We start from the raw sequence: 21,072 nt of genomic DNA, 5'->3' as shown, positions 1-21,072 counted from the left end.
AAAAGCAGTCAGTCACTCCGGTCTCCCTGGTCTCTGGCTGCACTCCGTGCTCACCTGGCCTGTGACTGAGCGTTATCTCTGGCACCCGACCCCGTGTGGAGTCTCCAAACCCAGCAGATCCCTGCGGTGCGCACCCGCGCCGCTCCTCCTGGAGGAGGAAGGGGAGTCTCCCCCGCTCTGCTGCTTGTTGGGTCCCTGCTGGAGGAGCAGTGGCCCGACTGGGCCGCGGATCACAGTTTATGGCAACCCCGAGCTGAGAGCCTGCGCCTCGGCTCCGTCTCTGCAGCCGGCTTCCCCGCTCCGATACCTGGGGGCTCTGCTGCACTCAGGCACCCCCGGTCTTTCTGTGAGCCCGAGGGTCCTGAGACCACACTGTCCCGCGAGGGTTCCACCCCCAGCTTAGCCACTGGAGCGACGTCCCTCAGCGGAGCCGACTTCTAAAAGTTCCGATTTTGTGCTCCGCGGCTCTAGCACTTGCCAGAAGCGGCAGAGGCCCCTTCCCCCGCTGTCTATCCTCCCGAATATCGCCTCAGATTCACTTCTCCGTACCTCCTACCTTCCAGTAAGTGGTCGCTTTTCTGTTCAGAGAATTGTTGCTATTCTTTCCTTCGATCTCCTGTTGAGTTTGTAGGTGTTCAGAATGGTTTGATCCCTATTCAGCTGAATTCCTGAGACCAGATGAAATCCAGGTCTCCTACTCCTCCACCATCTTGCTCCGCCCCCTGCCACAGAATTTTTTTCCCTTTTTTGACATTTGATTTTCTTCTTTTATGATTGTTAGGCTCCTTGCTCTGGTGATCAGGGGAAAGTTCCCTTAGGGTGGAAATGAAGAAGTCATTACTGCGGGTTCTGATTGTGCTAGTTGACAGCAGAGTGACTCGGTGACCTCATTTACAAACTGGGAGCAGTGATATCTGCATCCTGGTACCTTGAGATCCAGAAATGTTCCTTATAATGTCCTTACAAATATCATGCACTATATAGTATAGATCTTTCTGGCTGTGTGACCTTGGGTAGGTTCTCTAACCTCTCGGTGCCTCAGTGTTCTCAACTGTAAAATGGGGATAATTATAGACTCTATGTTAGGGGGCTTGCCATGGGAGGATTAAGTGAGCTAGTGTATAAGGAGTACTTAATGCCTGGCATGCTGGGAGGTCCATAAATCTTACCAGTTTTAGTCTGTGTTGGGTCTTTAAGATCTGCTATTAGGGAAACCAATAGTGCTTGCCTGGGATGGGTAAATTCTTAGCATGTCAGGGCTGCAAGACCCTTATAAAAATCACTTCCCTCACATAGACCTGGCAGATTTAAGCCAAAGCAGGCAAGGAATTCACCCCAGGTCACCCAGAAAATTAGCGAGTGTGGCGGGACTAGAACACAGTTCTCTTGATACTGCCCCACAAATATTTCATCCCTGACCTGTTGTAAGGCCTAAATGTCTGCCATTTGAGTGACTTCTCAGGGATTATGGAAGTCTGCCATGGACTAGAACATGCTTACCTAGTGGAGGACATGTTTACCTGGAACAGAGAGCTGGGATGCATCCAGGGCATGCAGGAAATGGTCCTCTCCTGGGCGGTCAGCATATGGGCAGCCTCCTCTCCTTGACCCAGGGCATCTCAAAGGCTCTGGGAAGGGGACAGGTACCAAGCCTTCTTACTATCTAGACACGGTCGTGGGAGACCTTAGCCTCAGGGTCCCCCCTCAAACCCCAGCCACACACCCAAAGAGCCTCCTAACCATCCCAATGTCTCCAGCCTGGTAAGAACAACTCTATTTACCAGCCTCAGCCTGCCAGTCCAAGGCCCGGCTGACCGCAGGAGACATCTTGCTCAGCTCTGAGCAAAGCTCAGAACTTCTTCTTCCTTGTCCCCCCGCCCCCACCCAGGTGCTCCCAGGACGTGATGGCGGGGCAGGTGCTCTCAGAGCTCTTTACCAACAGAAAGGAGAACATTGCTTTCAAGTTTTCTGAGGACTGCCTTTACCTAAATATTTACACTCCCGCTGACTTGACAAAGAAAAGCAGGCTGCCGGTAAGTAGAAGTTTCCCGCGCTGCAGGTCTTCTGGTGTAGACTAGAAGAGGGTGAAGGCAGCTTGGGTGGGGGTTGTTTCAGAGACCTCAGGGCTTCCTTTTCCTACCACAGCCAGACCTCATGACCACAAGGAACGCAAACTTTCCCTACCTCAGTTTCCCCTAGTGACAGACCTCTGGGGGAATTTGCTGTACTTCTGTCATGCACATTGTAATTTTTCCAGATTGTTTCTTGATAATAAAAGGACCAGAATGATTACTCTTAGAGATAAGCCAGTCCTTCCTTTATAGGTAGAAAGACTGGGGCCCAGAAAGGGGGCGGGGAGATCACACGCTGGGATTGGCAGGACCAGAGCAGAGGCCTTCAGAATTTCGGACCAAAGCTCTTTGACACAGACTAGGAAGCGAGCCTGTGGGAGGCCTTTCCTCAGCATAGTAAGATGCTCCTCTAAAAACTTCCAGGGTCTCCTGAGAGGTGTTAGGGGCAGAGCCTGGGGCAATCCAGGAAGTGCATTCTTTTGCCTTTGGCCAAATATCTGGGATTTTATTGTAGCTTATTTCCTTCCTTAATTGTCTTTGGCATGGCTGATGACCCGATGAGTCAGCATTTCTAGAATAAAGGAGGCCCCAGAGATGGAGCAATTTCCAGACTCAGGCTGGGGCTTGGAGGAGATCTCCTGGAAAAGAAGGTGATCCCCGGGGTGGAGAGGTATGGGGATGTTCGTACCCAGCCATCTCCTGGCAGGATGCCCAGGAGTGGGGGAGGGCGTCTGTGAACTTGTGAGCAGAAGCTAGCACTGCCCATGCTTGACTCAGCGAGAAGGGACCAAGTTTCACTCAGTCCTCCATTCACACATTCTTCTGTTATGTACTCAGTGCTCCCACATGCATAGCTGCAATTGGGGGTTACAACAAAGGAGGGACCAAAAAAAAAAAAACCCATCACCAGACCACCATTGCTTTGGAGGGTCTTACCTTCTGGGATGCTTCTTCAGCGAATCCCTGCTGACCAGCCCTTGGCTCAGCCTTCCCTCAGATGACTGCTAACTCAGTCCCTCCACCCAGACGTAGGCAAGGATCAGAGGTGGAGGAGGAACAAGGGGAGAACCTCTATTTATGGACACAGGCTCTGGAACTACAGTCAGGGCTTACATCCTGGTTCTGCCTTTTACTAGCAGAGAGACCTGGCTCTGTTTCCTTAGAACAGGGCTAATCACGCGTGAGTATCCAGTGGTGCATATCAGGCTTTGTCTAAGTGGCTGGCGAGTGCACAAGGCAAGTCCTCCTGAAGCATTAGAGTCCAAGGGAAGATCTTACTCCTCTCCTAACAGCAGGCCCACTGCACCCTGGCCAGTGGCTGCAGTGGGCTGGGTGGCTCAACAGGTGGTCTCCAGAGCTGGACCGTGTGGGTTCAAGTCCTGCTTCTGCAGCTTAATGGCTGTGCGAGCTCAGGCAGTTTTCTTGTCTGATAATGGGACAGTATTAGTCCCTATGGCATGGAATGGTACTTGGCACACAATTTGTGTTACAAATTCTTTTTTTTTATGAATAAAATGATTACAACATAATTATTTTAGCCACTCTTACTTCCTGGCTACGTGAGTTCTTACAATGCCAGAGCCAAGCGTGATGAATTCCTATATCCACCCTCATCCTCAATTCTTACTGCCGTCCCCGGCACAGAGTAGGTCCTCAGATCCCTATTAGTGAGATCATTGAAGACTTACTTGAGGAGGTGGCTTTTAGGCCAGGCTTTGGAGGATGTGGGACTTGGGGATGCGGCAGAGGCAGAAAGGACGGGATATTCAGAAGAGACCCCACCGGCGGCACGTGTGCTTCTCTGGACGGTAACTCGGGCATGGGCGCAATTTAAGTCACAGCACAAGATGTATCTAAGATGAAGCCGAAGCACAGGGCTGTAGGTGGGCAGAGTTTGCCAGGCTGCAGGAGGGGCCCTGGCACGAGGGCAATGGGAGGAGTGTTGGGGAGATGACACTCTTAGCCGTGACTGTTCCCGTGACGAAGTTGTGAAGTTCATCGGCACTGGGGCCGGGGACACAGGCGGGGCAGCCAGGGTGTACTGGCTGGGGTGGTGGCCTGGGCCCCAGTTGGGAGGAGCAGGGAGAAGAGCAGCTGCCTGCTCCAGCTTTGCTGGTGGACTTCTGGTAATGGCCTCCTCAAGTCATGGCCAAGGGGTTGGTGACGAAACCAGACAACCTCTTGAGGTCCTGCCCAGCGCAGCTTCCTCTAACCAGTACAGTTGCTTCCTTCCTGTCCAGGTGATGGTGTGGATCCACGGAGGAGGTCTGGTGGTGGGCGGGGCGTCAACCTATGATGGGCTGGCCCTCTCTGCCCATGAAAACGTGGTGGTGGTGGCCATTCAGTACCGCCTAGGCATCTGGGGATTCTTCAGGTAAGATTCTGCACAGTCCTCACTGCACATTGGCCCACCCCACCACTCCCAAAGTGAGGGTGCTAGGTATTCAGCTCTGGCCAGGTCAGCCCTCAAAGGGATCTTTGCCAGGTTCCCTAGGAAAGCACCCAAGTCCCTTCATCACAGAGCTCTACTTACCTTCTCCATCCCCAGCCACACTGGGCCACTTGCTTCTGAGCTTTTGTAGGTGCTCTTCCCTCTACCTGGAATGCCTGTTCTACCTGACGAACTTCTATTCATTCTGCAAGGCCCAACCCAAATGTCATCTCCTCTGAAATGCCCCTCTCTTTTTCACTTGTAAAAGCACTTTGTACACCTCTGTCAAGACAGCATACAGCACAGCACTTAGAGGCTTACGCATCTGACCTGGCAGGAAAGGAAGGAAGGAGCTTACTCATGGCAGGAGCTCAGTACATTCTTGTGGGTGAAGGAACGGGGTGTCTGGAGCTGAAGACTGTCAGAGCATCCGACCCCAGCCGACAGTCCTCCTGGGAGGCATGTCAGACCCACTCATCCCATTTCCTCTGGGGAATTTGGCACACACATGGAGTGAAGGCAAAGCATCTTCTGCAGTGCATGTCCACAGGGCAGGAACCAGTGCTCCCGCAGGACATAGTTACTGTGAGCCTTTTCGGAATTTGCCAGTCACAGCGCCTCCGATCCTGGGATGGCTGCAGGTGGACTGGGGGAGGGGTGGACTTCTCACAGGAAAGACCCCCGGGGCTGGAGGAGGAGGATTATCCCAGGCGTGTCCTACTCCGGGGTGTATCGCCTTCACGGAGACCCCTCTTCTCTCCCACCTGTGGCCAGTCTCTCTGCTCCCCATTATGGTCAAGCTGCTACATGAGGCTTCCCGAGGCTTCTCCTCCCACTCTGTTCTCTGCCCAGTGACCCAAAAGCTTTTGGGCCAACCTTGGGAGCAGCCACACACAATTCCTCCCACGTGATCCTCTGGCCTCTGTGTGCATCTCTCTCTCCATCTTCACTGGTTCCCGGGTGACCTCAGGAGCCACACTCAAAGCTCCCTATTTCAGCCCCTGCTTCTTTGAAGCCCAGATGTACCTCATTAACTACGACCTTGCACCTGTTGCCGCCTCCACTGGACGTCTGAAGGGGACTGCACCCTCCTTGGGGACAGACTCAACCCTCGACTCCCACTGGACTTTCCTACTTTGCCCACAGCGCCTCCTGTCGGCTGCTGGCAGCACCCCCCACCCCCCACTGCTCCGGATAGACTTGTGGTCAGCCTTGACCTCTTTTTCTCACCTCTTCACATCAGGGTCAGCAAATCCTCTTGGTTCCACCTTTAAAATATATTCAGAATCCAACCACTTCTCACCTCCTCCCTTATGCCCCCTAATCAAAGCCCTTCGTGTCTCTCTCCCAGATAACTGTAATAACCACCTACTTTTATAACCTGCTACTTTGATGCTGTGTCTGTCTCATCCACACAGTAACCACAGTGACCATTTAAGACATAAATGGAATTTTGTCATTGGCCCTGAAATGGCTTCCTATGTTACTAACAATGACATCAAAGTTCTTACCAAGGCCCACAGAGTCCTTTAGCTGCATGTACTACACTCACACTTTTGTCCACTAGACCCCAGGACCTTTGCACTGGCTGTTTCTTCAGCCTGGAATTCCCTTCTTCGGATATTTGCAAGCTCATGTGCTCATTCATTCAGGTCTCTATTCAAATGCTACCGCCTCAAAGAGGCCTTTCTTGGTCATGTGATCTGAAATAGGACCCCACTGCTCCACCCCTGTCTTTTCCCTTACCCCATTTTACTTTTCCTAGAGGTACTTTCACTATCTGACATTATTTTCTGTATTTATCAGTTTGTTTGTGATCTGTAGTGTGAGCTCTGTATAGTCAGAGATTTGGACTGTTCTGTTCTCAGATGTGCTCCTAGCTCTTAGAACAGTGTTTTGCACAAAGTGCTCCTAGCTCTTAGTACAGTGTTCTGTGCAAAGTAGATGTTCAGTAAATAGATGCCAGTTGAGTAAATGTAGCGCCCTACAACAGAACAATGCTACAGGAATGGAAGACAGAAGACCCTTGTGTCAGGGCTGTGGAAGGCTGGGCTTTTTCTAGAAGGCTCACCTAGAGCCCCCAGCCCCATCTATGGTCCTGAGAACCCTGCCATGTAGTCTGTGCTCCCACCCCTGCCCCATTCTTACAGCACAGGGGATGAACACGGCCGCGGAAACTGGGGTCACTTGGACCAGTTGGCTGCACTTCGCTGGGTCCAGGAGAACATTGCCAACTTTGGAGGGAATCCAGGTTCTGTAACCATCTTTGGAGAGTCAGCGGGAGGTGAAAGCGTCTCTGTTCTTGTAAGTGTTCCTGGCCCTGATATGGCTGCTGATGGGACCCCTTGGTGCCTTCGGACCAACTGGCAGCTTTACTTACAAGACCTGGATTCAGGGCTGACCCTACTCTGCACGGCATCAGTTGGTGGAGAGTTAATGGCTGAACTCTCCTTGGCCCCCAGGAGGCTCAGAGCGCAGGCTAGCATCCTAGGGCCTTGAGAATCTCTGGCCACAGCTACAGCAATGATACTCCTCCTCCTCTAACGTGGTCGAGTTCTCTCTCTCTCTCCTTCCTGCTCGTTTTAACATTAGGACTTGCTTCACTTCTCCTGGCAAGTAGAGGTGGGTATAGACTATGCGTAAGAGTTGGACAAAGTGTCATTGTTGAGCTGGAAGCCAGGTCTGCAGGTCAAGAGACGCCAGCACCAAGAACAGGTCAGGGGCCTCCCGTGAGGACAGCCGCCTCCGGGACTGAGATGTGGAGCTGGACTGGGGGTGGAGGCAGGGAGGGACAGGGAGGCATGGGACAGTGGTGTGGGCACCTGGGGCTCCTGGGGGCCTGGTGTGGGGAGTGGGGCTGGGGGACCCACTGAAGGCAGCAGAGATGGAAACCAGATAAAATGCTGGGAGCCATAAACCACCTTCCAACCCCCCACTGTTGAGCAGAGGGTCAGTGCTATTACTGTATTTTTAGCAATATATGTATTGGTTTCCTTGTCCAATACTCAGAGGGAAATGGTTTTATATATTATCAAGTGGAGAAAAAGGAAAAGTACAAAGAAGCACAAAGAAGAAAAGAGTCCTCCATAGTCCCATTACCCAGGGAAGCTCACCACAGACATTTTGAGACTTATTTTTCTAGTGTTTTCCCCATGACTCACTCCTGTCTCTCTATCTATCTATCTGTCATCTATCTGTCTTAAGATTTTTTTTTAAGATTTTATTTATTTGAGAGAGAGAGTGAGAGAGAGCATGTCAGCCTGGGAACAGGGCCAGGCCAGGCGAGGACCTGCCACAGTCCCTGGGTGCCTGAGTCTCCAGGGGAACGGGCCAGGCCAGAGCTAAGGATGAGGTGGCCCTTGAAGACCCCTCCCCATGAGCGTAAACTCTCTTCCTGTCCACTCCCCTGCCAGGTGCTGTCTCCCCTGGCCAAGAACCTCTTCCACCGGGCCATCTCTGAGAGTGGTGTGGCCCTCACAGCTGTCCTGGTTAAGAAAGACATGAAGGACACAGCTCAGGTAGGTCTCAAGCTGGACCACTGCCACACCCTTGGCTCTGCTTTCCTGGAATCTTCAGGGGCCTTTCTTGCCATGGGATCCAGCGGGCATCATCAAGGAATCACCAAAGTAAGAACAGTTGAGTGGAAGGGCAAGGAGACACCTCAGCCAGCCTCCCAGTTTGACCGCTGAGCAAACTGGGGCAGACAGTGGAAGCAGCTTGTCAAGGTCAAGGAGCAATTGGGGCAGAGCTGGGACTCAAACAGGTGACTCTGGACTGCCAAGACAGTGCGCTGTCCCCTGAGCACTCTTTCCAAAGTGTGCCAAGGTGGGGTGCCAGCCACATGGTGGGCAGTGGACTGTCACCGTGTCTGGTCTCTCTCAGGATCTGAGTTCTGGTCACCCACTTGCAGCATGTGGGCCTGGAGTGGCCCCCCCTTAAGCGCCTCATGGCTGGGGTGGGTTCCTGGGAATTCATTCATTCATTCATTCATTTATTCGTCACATAATTTTGATATAGCCAGACATCTAGTAGCCTCGTGAAGTTTGCATTCTATTAGAGGAGACAAATTAATGATTTTTATAATCACACAGATTCTAAAATCTCAACTGATAAGGCAATAAAGCAGAGGTATCTGATGTCATAACGGAATCCAAAAAGAACACTTAACCTAGTGCATAGGTTGAGGTTATCATGAAAGACTTCCTGAAAAGAAATTTGAAACCAGGCAGTGTGAGTCTGGATTCCGTGCTCTGAAGCCCCACTTCGTGCTCCCTCCCTTTTGACACTCAGCTCTCAGATCATTTTGCCCATTTGAACAGAGATAAGGTAACAGAGACAAAGCTTGTTTAATTGGCATGACTGGGACCCAGGACCCTCACCTGCTGGTCTAGAGTATGTTCTGCTCCCCTCTGCTGCCTTTAGAAATGAAGGTTGGGGTAGAACACCTCTTTATTGATCGAGGGAAGGGACATGGCTCTTGAGTTCTACAGTTGCTTGTGATCTCTGCAGCGAATTGGTGTCTTTGCTGGCTGTAAAACCACCTCCTCGGCTGTCCTTGTTCACTGCCTGCGCCAGAAGACGGAGGATGAGCTCTTGGAGACGTCGCTGAAGATGGTAGGCATATCCATTCTCGTGACCGCACAAGCCCCCAACCCTGTGCACTTGACCCAAGCTTCATTATTTCAGCTGTCTCCTTGCCCCTGCACCAGAAAACTGCCTGGGACAGTGTTCCTGGCCCCCAGGGAACACTGTCAGCCTCTGGATCTGAATGGGAATTTTTTTTTCTTTTTTATTATGAAGTATCTCAAACATTTGCAAAGTTGAAAAACAACATAATGAGCAAATTGTGTGATAATTTCTCACCTCAACCCCAACTCACTGTTTTCCCATTCTTGTTTCCAAATGTATTTTAAAAGAAATTAAGCATTACATATTCCCAGAGGTAACTACTGTTCTGAATTTTGAGGATGGGATATTAAGAACAAAGATTTTAAGGAAGGTTGTCACACTGTATCTTGCTTAATTTAGAGACTACCTCAATTATAATCCCGTGGTGGCCTGAAACTCTGCCTCAGTTGTGGTTCTAGAATAACCATGCATCCACCCACCCATCCATCCAACTATCCATCAACCCATTCATCATCTTATTTTCCATCTATTCATCTGCCAATCTATCAGTATTCTTTCATCAGTTTAATATCCATCCATCCATTCATCCATAACTTTCATTATTTCCATCATCCGTGTATCATCCAACCACCATATATCTTCACCCCAACATTCAACAATCCGGAAACAGTGATCCATCCAAACCTAGTCAGCTAGTTATTATTCATCTATCTACCTATCCAGGCAGTTCATCCACACTCCATGTAGTGACCAACTCCATCCATCATCTAGCCAGCCATCCATCCATCCCTCCATCCATCCATCCATCCATCTACCAATCCATCCCTCCATCCATCCATCCTAGGTGTATGGAAAGGATAACTGGGAGGGGGTGTGATGCAGACATTAATCATATATAGTGTGCTGACAAGGAACTATCCAAGGAGAAACATACTCATATACTTCGTAGGTTAAGGATGGTGGGAGTATATAGAGAGGAAATGCTCATAATAGCAGGGATGCTTCACAGAGGAGGTGACATTTGAGGACTGATGGATGGCTATGACAGTGTGTCATCACAAGGACACCCAGAGAATACAGCAGGAAGGCCCAATGGGAACTATTCCTTCTGTGGGGGAAGGATGTGAATGTGAGATCGGGCATAGCTTGAGCCCCTGGACTCTGTCCGGGCCCTCAGCTCCTGAGGAAACTCCTGGACCCCAGGGCCAGGGCTCTGACACTAGACTCTGCTCTGTTTCCTGGTTTGATTCCAACGTGATCTTGGTTTCTCGGGCTCAAATAAGGTGATCAGTGCATTCAAAGAATGAAAACATAAGCATTTCTAATTCCTGAAAAGAGGCAGGTTTATTTCAGCAGTTCTTCATTGGCTTAAGAGGACCCAGCTTGTAAGAGAAGAGTTGGTGATTTTGAGAAAACCCAGAGGACTTAAGGGCCTATGTTATCCTTGTGAGATTTTCTGAGATCATGTAGAGTCTTTCCATGATTATCAACTCTCCCCAAAACACACACACACACACAGGCACACAGACACACACACCTCTGACTGGAAGGGCCACAACCCATAATAAGGAGTGCCTGACTGGTCACTCGCTGCATACTGGTCAGACTTATTAGCTACAGTGTAATATTACAATCAGTGCAATCTTAGCGAATATATAACAAAGAGAAGCACGGGGTGGGGTGAATTTCAGTGAGCTTGTATAAATCAGGACTTTCTGATGCAGGATGAGGAAACTTATCTCAAAGTGTCTTGAATGGAGAAAGAACTATCTTGTAACAAAATCTTTAGGTGACGGACTGGTTTCAGGCATGGCTGGATCCAGAGGCACATATGGTATTATTAAGAATATATCTGCTCTATCCCTCAGCCTTTTTTTTTTTCTTCTCTCAGTGCTGGCTTCGCTCTCAGGCAACTTTGTTCCCTGGGGAGGTAAAGTCAGCGAGAGCATCTAGACTTACATCCTATCTATTTAGACACGGTTCACAATAATTCCAACAAAAGTTTTGGGGTAAAGTCTATTGGATTGACATGGTTATGTGCCCATATCTGAACTAATCTCTGTGGTCGGGGAGATGGGGCACCCCAAGTCACATATAGATGCCTGGATTTGTGGAGTGAGAATGGGGAAAAAGGAGGTCCCCCAAAGGATGACTGGAATAGTATTGTCTAGGGGAACAAGAAGGGGAAATGGATGGAGGGCAAGGCAGGCAGGAACAGCAGAGAGCCGGCTTCTGCAGCACTCTCTGCCCCCATCCCACACCTACACCTGTGCCCCTGCCCAGGGGAGCCAGTGTCCTGCCCACTTCCTCTTGGCCCAGCCAGGGTGGCACCGGGAGGGAGATCCTGACACCCTTGGCACACCGCTCGCAAAGATTGGCTTTTGTCCCTGGAAGCCTTCTCATGCACACTCTCTGCCTTTATCTTCACAGAAATTTTTCACTCTTGATTTGTTTGGAGACCCCAGAGAGGTAAGAACTTTTGGTTTCTTGATTACAGGTTTTAAGTCCTGACATGTTTAAGCTCCAGTTAAATATGAATGAAAAAAATCCTCCCTTGGGACTCATGGTAACTCCTTATGTTTACATTGCTGAAGCCCAGAGAGGGCCAGCAACTTGCCTGGATAACACAGCCAAGTGGACCAGACATGGGACTGGAACGGATTCCCTTGAGTCCCAGCTCAGTGCTCCCAGTTATCACCTCTGTGTCCCTTGGGCCCAGCCTACTCCCCACTTCTTGTTTACATTTTCTGCTCCCAAAATTGTCCCTCAGGAGAGGACTGGACTAGAAACTTCCACTATAGGGTGGTGGAGATAGCTGGATGAGGAGTTTCTTCAGGAACCTTCACTGAGGAGCTAGGTCTTTCCCGGGAGGGAAAGCTGTGCAAGCTGTGCAAGCTACACGGTTAGCAGGGCCCTCCGAAAGAGGCCAAGAATCTCAGCCCTGAGGACACCACCCTCCCCCCGCCGCCCCGGAACTCCAGGAGCCTCCCATCTCCTTCCTCCTGCCTCGTGCCTTCCAGCACATTGACAGGTTCTGAGACATCTCTGCCACATCTTGCAGGGTCCTGTGCTCTCTGCTCTCTCCTGGGGATCCTGGCGCCTGCCTTAAAAGGTGTTGTGAGGATTCCCTGAGATTCACTCAGCAAAGATTTCATTAGCACTTACTATGTGCAGGGACCTGATTCAGCAGCTGGGGAAATAGCAATAAAACAGGCAAAACAAATCTAATGCCCTGCCCTCTTGGAGTGAAGGGAGAGAACAGTAACAAAAAAGATATGTCATGCGTTTGGTGATGGTCCTCGCTATGAAGAAAAAGAAAGTGAGGAATGGGGATAGGGTTTGCGGTGGTTTGGATTTGCATAGCAGGGTCAGGGAATGGCTCAACAAGAAGGTGACACTGGGGCCAAGTTCTGGAGGCGGGGAGGAAGGCAGCCGTCAGGAAAACTGGAGGAAGAGTGCTCCAGGCAGAGGGAACAGCAGCTGCAAAGGTCCCGAGGCAAGAGGCCAGTGTGGCTGGTGTGGAGGGAGTCGGGGGAGGCACAGGCTTGGGGCCAAAAAGGAAAGAGAAAGAGAGGTGGGGGCAGTCCCTTTGGAGGACTTGGAGTTTGATTCCAAGTAAGATGGGAAGTTTTGGGAGGGTTTTGAACAGAGGAGGGAGTTGACCGTGGGTTTACAAAAGGGCTTTTTGATTGCTGCATGAAAACCCAAGGTAGGGAAGGGTAGGGCAGCCCCAGGGAGACCAGCTGGGAGGCCCCTGAGCTGCAGCAGGACGGGCCATGGCGGCCCCGGGCTGGGCCCATGGCAGGGGGGATGGTGAGACGGGGCCAGAATCTGGATAATTCTGAAGTCATGGCTGACAGGGTTTGCTAACGGACAGGATGTGGGGCGGAAGTCTCCCCTGGACTTGGACTGTCTTTCACCTCTACGTCTCCTCCCCACCCTTGCCCCACGATGCTGCCAGACTGACCCTTGTAAACGTAGGTCAGGGCATGTCACCTCCTTAAAAGGCTGGCCTTCCTTACAAGACCAGTACCCTCGCCCCCATGGAGTTATTCCTTCAGAGCATAGCCCTCTGGCTGCTCTCTGCCAGGCCTTATGCATAAAATGTTCTGCACCGGCTGAGCCTCCTAGGCCGTGCCCATGCTGGCAGAGGCTTTGGGCCCATGTGAGGAATTTTCATCAAAGGTAACACCGAAAATGAAGACGTTTTCCAGTGCAATGAGAGCCCATCCCTGATGCTTTTATTTGTGCTTTTTTTTTTAAGTCTTTTTGTTAAATTGTTATGTTAATCACCATACATTACATCATTAGTTTTTGATGTGTTCCATGATTCATTCTTTGTGCATAACACCCAGTGCTCCACGCAGAATGTGCCCTCTTTAATACCCATCACGAGGCTAACCCATCCCCCCACCCCCCTCCCCTCTAGAACCCTCAGTTTGTTTTTCAGAGTCCATCGTCTCTAATGGTTCATCTCCGCCTCCAACTTACTCCCCTTCATTCTTCCCCTCCTGCTATCTTCTTCTTCTTTTTTTTTTCTTAACATATATTGCATTATTTGTTTCAGAAGTACAGATCCGTGATTCATCAGTCTTGCACAATTCACAGTGCTCACCATAGCACATACCCTCCCCAATGTCTATCACAGAGCCACCCCATCCCTCCCACCCCCCACCACTCCAGCAACCCTCAGTTTGTTTCCTGAGATTAAGAATTCCTCATATCAGTGAGGTCATATGATACATGTCTTTCTCTGATTGACGTATTTCACTCAGCATAACACCCTGCAGTTCCATCCACGTCGTTGCAAATGGCAAGATCTCATTCCTTTTGATGGCTGCATAATATTACACTGTGTATATATACCACCTCTTCTTTATCCATTCATCTATTGATGGACATCTCGACTCTTTCCACAGTTTGGCTATTGTGGACATTGCTGCTATAAACATTAGGGTGCATGTACCCCTTCGGATCCCTACATTTGTATCTTTGGGGTAAATACCCAGTAGTGCAATTGCTGGATCGTAGGGTAGCTCTATTTTCAACTGTTTGAGGAACCTCCATACTGTTTTCCAGAGTGGTTGCACCAGCTTGCATTCCCACCAACAGTGTAGGACGGTTCCCCTTTCTCCGCATCCCTGCCAACATCTGTCGTTTCCTGACTTGTTAATTTTAGCCATTCTGATGGGTGTGAGGTGGTATCTCATTGAGGTTTCGATTTGGATTTCCCTGATGCCGAGCGATGTTGAGCACTTTTTCATGTGTCTGTTGGCCATTTGGATGTCTTCTTTGGAAAAATGTCTGTTCATGTCTTCTGCCCATTTCTTGATTGGATTAGTTGTTCTTTGGGTGTTGAGTTTGAGAAGTTCTTTATAGATTTTGGATACGAGCCCTTTATCTGATATGTCATTTGCAAATATTTTCTCCCATTCTGTCGGTTGTCTTTTGGTTTTGTGGACTGTTTCTTTTGCTGTGCAAAAGCTTTTTATCTTGATGAAATCCCAATAGTTCATTTTTGCCCTTGGCTTCCCTTGCCTTTGGCGATGTTTCTAGGAAGGAGTTGCTGCGGCTGAGGTCGAAGAGGTTGCTGCCTGTGTTCTCCTTTAGGATTTTGATGGACTCCTGTCTCACGTTTAGGTCTTTCAACCATTTGGAGTCTATTTTTGTGTGTGGTGTAAGGAAATGGTCCAGTTACATTTTTCTGCATGTGGCTGTCCAATTTTCCCAACACCATTTGTTGAAGAGACTGTCTTTTTTCCATTGGACATTCTTTCCTGCTTTGTCCAAGATGAGTTGACCATAGAGTTGAGGGTCCATTTCTGGGCTCTCTATTCTATTCCATTGATCTATGTGTCTGTTTTTGTGCCAGCACCATACTTATGGTGTCTTAATGATGACAGCTTTGTAATAGAGTTGGAAGTCCGGAATTGTGATGCTGCCAGCTTTGCTTTTCTTTTTCAACATTCCTCTGGCTATTCGGGGTCTTTTCTGGTTTCATACAAATTTTAGGATTATTTGTTCCATTTCTTTGAAAAAAGTGGATGGTATTTGGATGGGGATTGCATTGAATGTGTAGATTGCTCTAGGTAGCATTGACATCTTCACAATGTTTGTTCTTCCAATCCATGAGCATGGAACGTTTTTCCATTTCTTTGTGTCTTCTTCAATTTCTTTCATGAGTATTTTATAGTTTTCTGAGTACAGATCCTTTGCCTCTTTGGATAGATTTATTCCTAGGTATCTTATGGTTTTGGGTGCAATTGTAAATGGGATCGACTCCTTGATTTGTCTCCCTTCTGTCTTGTTGTTGGTGTATAGGAATGCCACTGATTTCTGTGCATTGATCTTATATCCTGCCACTTTACTGAATTCCTGTATGAGTTCCAGCAGTTTTGGGGTGGAGTCTTTTGGGTTTTCCACATACAGTATCATATCATCTGCAAAGAGTGAGAGTTTGACTTCCTCTTTGCCGATTTGGATGCCTTTGCTTTCTTTTTGTTGTCTGACTGCTGTGGCTAGGACTTCTAATACTATGTTGAATAGCAGTGGTGATAGTGGACATCCCTGCCGCGTTCCTGACCTTAGGGGAAAAGCTCTCAGCTTTTCCCCATTGAGAATGATATTCGCTGTAGGTTTTTCATAGATGGCTTTTATGATATTGAGGTATGTACCCTCTATCCCTAAACTCTGAAGAGTTTTGATCAAGAAAGGATGCTGTACTTTGTCAAATGCTTTTTCTGCATCTATTGGGAGGATCATATGATTCTTGTTCTTCCTTTTGTTAATGTATTGTATCACGTTGATTGATTTGCGGATGTTGAACCAGCCTTGCAGCCCAGGGATAAATCCCACTTCATCATGGTGAATGATCCTTTTAATGTACTGTTGGATCCTATTGGCTAGTATTTTGGTGAGAATTTTTGCATCCATGTTCATCAAGGATATTGGTGTGTAATTCTCCTTTTGATGGGGTCTTTGTCTGGTTTTGGGATCAAGGTAATGGTGGCCTCATAAAATGAGGTTGGAAGTTTTCCTTCCATTTCTATTTTTTGGAACAGTTTCAGGAGAATAGGTATTAATTCTTCTTTAAATGTCTGATAGAATTCCCCTGGGAAGCCATCTGGCCCCGGGCTTTTGTTTGTTGGGAGATTTTTGATGACGGCTTCAATTTCCTTAGTGGTTATAGGTCTGTTCAGGTTTTCTATTTCTTCCTGGTTCAATTTTGGTAGTTGATCCATCTCTAGGAATGCACCCATTTCTTCCAGGTTATCTAATTTGCTGGCATAGAGTTGCTCATAATATGTTCTTATAATTGTTTGTATTTCTTTGGTGTTGGTTGTGATCTCTCCTCTTTCATTCATGATTTTGTTGATTTGGGTCATTTCTCTTTTCTTTTTGATGAGTCTGGCCAGGGGTTTATCAATCTTGTTAATTCTTTCAAAGAACCAGCTCCTAGTTTCATTGATCTGTTCTACTGTTCTTTTGGTTTCTATTTCATTGATTTCTGCTCTGATCTTTATTATTTCTCTTCTCCTGCTGGGTTTAGGCTTTATTTGCTGTTTTTTCTCTAGCTCCTTTAGGTGTAGATTTAGGTTGTGTATTTGAGACCTTTCTTGTTTCTTGAGAAAGGCTTGTATTGCTATATACTTTCCTCTCAGGACTGCCTTTGCTGTATCCCAAAGATTTTAAACAGTTGTGTTTTCATTTTCATTGGTTTCCATGAAGTTTTTTAATTCTTCTTTAATTTCCTGGTTGACCCATTCATTCTTTAGTAGGATGCTCTTTAGCCTCCATGTATTTGAGTTCTTTCTGACTTTCCTCTTGTGATTGAGTCTAGTTTCAAAGCATTGTGGTCTGAAAATATGCAGGGAACGATCCCAATCTTTTGGTACCGGTTGAGACCTGATTTGTGACCTAGGATGTGATCAATTCTAGAGAATGTTCCATGGGCACTAGAGAAGAATGTGTATTCCGTTGCTTTGGGATGGAATGTTCTGAATATGTCTGTAAAGTCCATTTGGTCCAGTGTGTCATTTAAAGTCTTTATTTCCTTGTTGATCTTTTGCTTAGATGATCTGTCCATTTCAGTCAGGGGGGTGTTAAAGTCCCCCACTATTATTGTATTGTTGTCAATGTGTTTCTTTGCTTTTGTTGTTAATTGCCTTATATAATTGGCTGCTCCCATGTTCGGGGCATAGATATTTACAATTGTTAGATCTTCTTGTTGGATAGACCCTTTAAGTAGGATATAGTGTCCTTCCTCATCTCTTATTACAGTCTTTGTTTTAAAATCTAATTTGTCTGATATAAGGATTGCCACCCCAGTTTTCTTTTGGTGTTCATTAGCATGGTAAATGGTTTTCTACCCCCTCACTTTCAATCTGGGGGTGTCTTTGGGTCTAAAATGAGTCTCTTGCAGACAGCATATCGATGGGTCTTGTTTTTTAATCCAATCTGATAGCCTGTGTCTTTTGATTGGGGCATTTAGCCCATTTATATTCAGGGTAACTATTGAAAGGTATGAATTTAGTACCATTGTATTGCCTGTAAGGTGACTGTTACTGTATATTGTCTGTGTCCCTTTCTGATCTATGCTGCTTTTAGGCTCTCTTTTTGCTTAGAGGACCTCTTTCAATATTTCTTGTAGGGCTGGTTTTGTGTTTGCAAATTCCTTTAGTTTTTGTTTGTCCTGGAAGCTTTTTATCTCTCCTTCTATTTTCAATGACAGCCTAGCTGGATATACTATTCTTGGCTGCATATTTTTCTCGTTTAGTGCTCTGAAGATATCATGCCAGTCCTTTCTGGCCTGCCAGGTCTCTGTGGATAGGTGTGTTGCCAATCTAATGTTTCTACCATTGTAGGTTACATATCTCTTCTCCCGAGCTGCTTTCAGGATTTTCTCTTTGTCTGAGACTTCTAAGTTTTACTATTAGATGTCGGGGTGTTGACCTATTTTTATTGATTTTGAGAGGGGTTCTCTGTGCCTCCTGGATTTTGATGCCTGTTTCCTTCCCCACATTAGGGAAGTTCTCTATTATTTGCTCCAATATGCCTTCTGTCCCTCTCTCTCTTTCTTCCTCTTCTGGGATCCCAATTATTCTAATGTTTCATCTTATCGTGTCGCTTATCTCTCGAATTCTGCCCTCGTGATCCTGTAGTTGCTTATTTCTCTTTTTCTCAGCCTCTTTATTTTCCATCATTTGGTCTTCTATATTGCTGATTCTTTCTTCTGCCTCATTTATCCTAGCAGTTAGTGCCCCCATTTTTGATTGCACCTCATTAATAGCCTTTTTGATTTCGACTTGGTTAGATTTAGTTCTTTTATTTCTCCAGAAAGGGTTTCTCTAATAACTTCCACGCTTTTTTCAAGCCCAGCTAGTATCTTTAAAGTCATGATTCTGAACTCTAGGTCCGACATCGTACTAATGTCAGTATTGAGTAGGTCCCTGGCAGACGGTACTACCTCTTGTTCTTTTTGCTGAGGTGATTTTTTTCGTCTTGTCATTTTGTCCAGAGGAGAATAGATGAATGAGACAACAGAATGCTGAGAGGTTAACAATGTCTCCAGCAAATATACTCTATACAAATCAGAAAAGACCTAAAACCAGGGGACAAGAAAGGGAAAGAAAGAAGAGAAAAAAAAAGGGAAAAGAAAAAGATAAAAACAAACAAAAACAGAACAAAAAAAAAACAGAATATGATCAAATATGATCAGGCTAGTGCATAGACCAGTGCCACACACTAGCTTCTGGGCATATTTTGGTCTGTTAGAAGAAAGTGCCTGCTAAAATTTTAAAGGAAGAAAGATTTATATATGTACAAAATAAGGGTTGATACAATGAAGGGATTGAAGATGACTGTAAAGATGAAAATTATAAAAGATTTTATAAAAGGAATTGATAAGAAGTTGTTTTTTAAAAAGAAAGAAGAAGATTTAAAAAGAAAAAGAAAAAAGAAAAAAAAAGGGAGAGAATGTGATCAGGCAGGAGAATAGAACAAAGCCATACACTAGTGATTTAGTGTATATTTTGATCTGTTAGAAGAAATTGTATCTCAAAATCTTAAAGAGAGAACAACTTATATATATATGCCAAAAATAAGGGTAACTACTATGAAGGGATACAAATATGACTCTAAAAATGAAAAATAAAATTTTTTTTAATAAAAGGGATTGATAAGATGTTGTTTGAAAAAGGGAAAAAGAAAAATTAAAAAAAACAGTTAAAAAAATTAACTTTGAAGAACTAATGAATTATGGTAAAAAAGCCATGAATTCTATGTGCAGTACTCCCCTAGCGCTGGAGTTCTCCCGTTCTCCTTGATTGGTAAACTTGGTCTTGGCTTGCTGGCTGTTCGTGCTGATCTTCTGGGGGAGGGGCCTGTTGCCGTGGTTCCCAAATGTCTTTGCCGGAGGCAGAATTGCCCCGCCCTTGTCGGTCCAGGCTAAGCAAGCTGCTCCGGTTTGCTCTCAGGAGCTTTTGTTCCCTGCAAGCTCTAGGTACATCTTTGGAGGACCAGGGTGAAAATGGTGGCCTCCCAATCTACAGCCGGAGCAGCTGAGAACTCGGGGCCCCGCTCCTCAGTGTGTCCCCAGAGAAAAGCAGTCACTCCCATCTCCCCGGTCTCCGGCCGCACTCCGTGCTCACCCAGCCTGTGACCGAGCGTTTCTATCTCTGGCACCCGACTCGGTGTGGAGTCTCCAAACCCGGTGTGGAGTCTTCAGACCCAGCAGATCCCTGCGGTGCGCTTCCGCGCCGCTCCTCCCAGGGGAGGAAGGGGAATGTCCCTGGATCTGCGGCTTGTTGGGTCCCTGCTGGAGGAGCAGTGGCCCGACTGTGTCACGGATCACAGTTTATGGCAACCCGGAGCTGAGAGCCCGCGCCTCGGCTCCGTCTCTGCAGCCGGCTTCCCCGCTCTGACACCTGGGAGCTCTGCCGCACTCAGGCACCCCCGGTCTTTCTGTGATCCCGAGGGTACTGAGACCACACTGTCCCGGGAGGGTTCCACCCCCCGCTTAGCCACTGGAGCGACGTCCGTCAGCGGAGCCGACTTCTAAAATTTCCGATTTTGTGCTCCGCGGCTCTAGCACTTGCCAGAAGCGGCCGACGGAGGCCCCTCCACCGCTGTCTATCCTCCCGAATATCGCCTCGGATTCACTTCTCCGCACGTCCTACCTTCCAGTAAGTGGTCGCTTCTCTCTTCAGAGAGTTGTTGCTACTCTCCTCTTCGATCTCCTATTGAGTTCGTAGGTGTTCAGAATGGTTTGATCCCTATTCAGCTGAATTCCTGAGACCAGACGAAATCCAGGTCTCCTACTCCTCCGCCATCTTGCTCCGCCCCCTATTTGTGCTTTTCCTCTCCAATAGGGAGTTGGGTCTTCATGTAAGCACCTTGAGTGATGGGGAGCTCACTACCTCCTTGAAGCGAACTGTTTTATCAGTAGCAGCTTATGTTTAAAGATTTTATTTATTTATTTTAGAGCTAGAGAGAGAGAGAGAGCACAGGGGGAAGAGCAGAGGGAGAGGGACAAGCAGACTTCATGCTAAGCACAGAGCCTGACGAGGGGCTCGATCCCAGGACCTTGAGGTCATGACCTGAGCCAAAATCGAGAGTCAGACGCTTATCCGGTTGAGCCACTCAGGCGCCCCCAGTTGCAAGTTCTGTTTAAATAGAGATAGCTGAATACAGTTAATCCTTATTAATGGTGAATTCTTTATTTGTGAATTCATCGACTCACTAAAATGTATGTGTGACCCCAAAATCAATGCTTGTGGCACTTTTGCTATCATTCACGGATGCGCACAGAGTGACAAAAAGCTTGAGTGACCATGCGTAGGCTCTCCCTCGAGATCAAACATGGCCACCCTCTGTCGTGTTGTCTCATGTCTCACACTATTAACATGTGTCCTTTGCACGGTCTATGTAGGGCCACATTTT

General features: G+C 47.6%; 1 protein-coding gene across 1 annotated transcript in view; it reads left to right on the top strand.

Moving 5' to 3' along the window:
• Positions 1-21,072, top strand: part of CES1 (carboxylesterase 1) — a 42,376-nt gene that overhangs the window by 12,602 nt on the left and 8,702 nt on the right. Inside the window, 6 exon segments of the mRNA XM_088027116.1 lie at positions 1,885-2,033; positions 4,313-4,446; positions 6,654-6,807; positions 7,917-8,021; positions 9,013-9,117; positions 11,563-11,601. Of these exon segments, the coding sequence (XP_087883242.1) occupies positions 1,885-2,033; positions 4,313-4,446; positions 6,654-6,807; positions 7,917-8,021; positions 9,013-9,117; positions 11,563-11,601 (686 nt within the window).

Source organism: Eumetopias jubatus, unplaced genomic scaffold, assembly GCF_037043125.1.
Source record: "Eumetopias jubatus isolate StellerSeaLion01/CBP00866 unplaced genomic scaffold, mEumJub1_p1.0 scaffold_10, whole genome shotgun sequence".
Lineage (NCBI taxonomy): Eukaryota > Metazoa > Chordata > Mammalia > Carnivora > Otariidae > Eumetopias > Eumetopias jubatus.
Note: the sequence above shows the minus strand (reverse complement) of the source record. Positions and strands in the feature narration are given on the sequence as shown.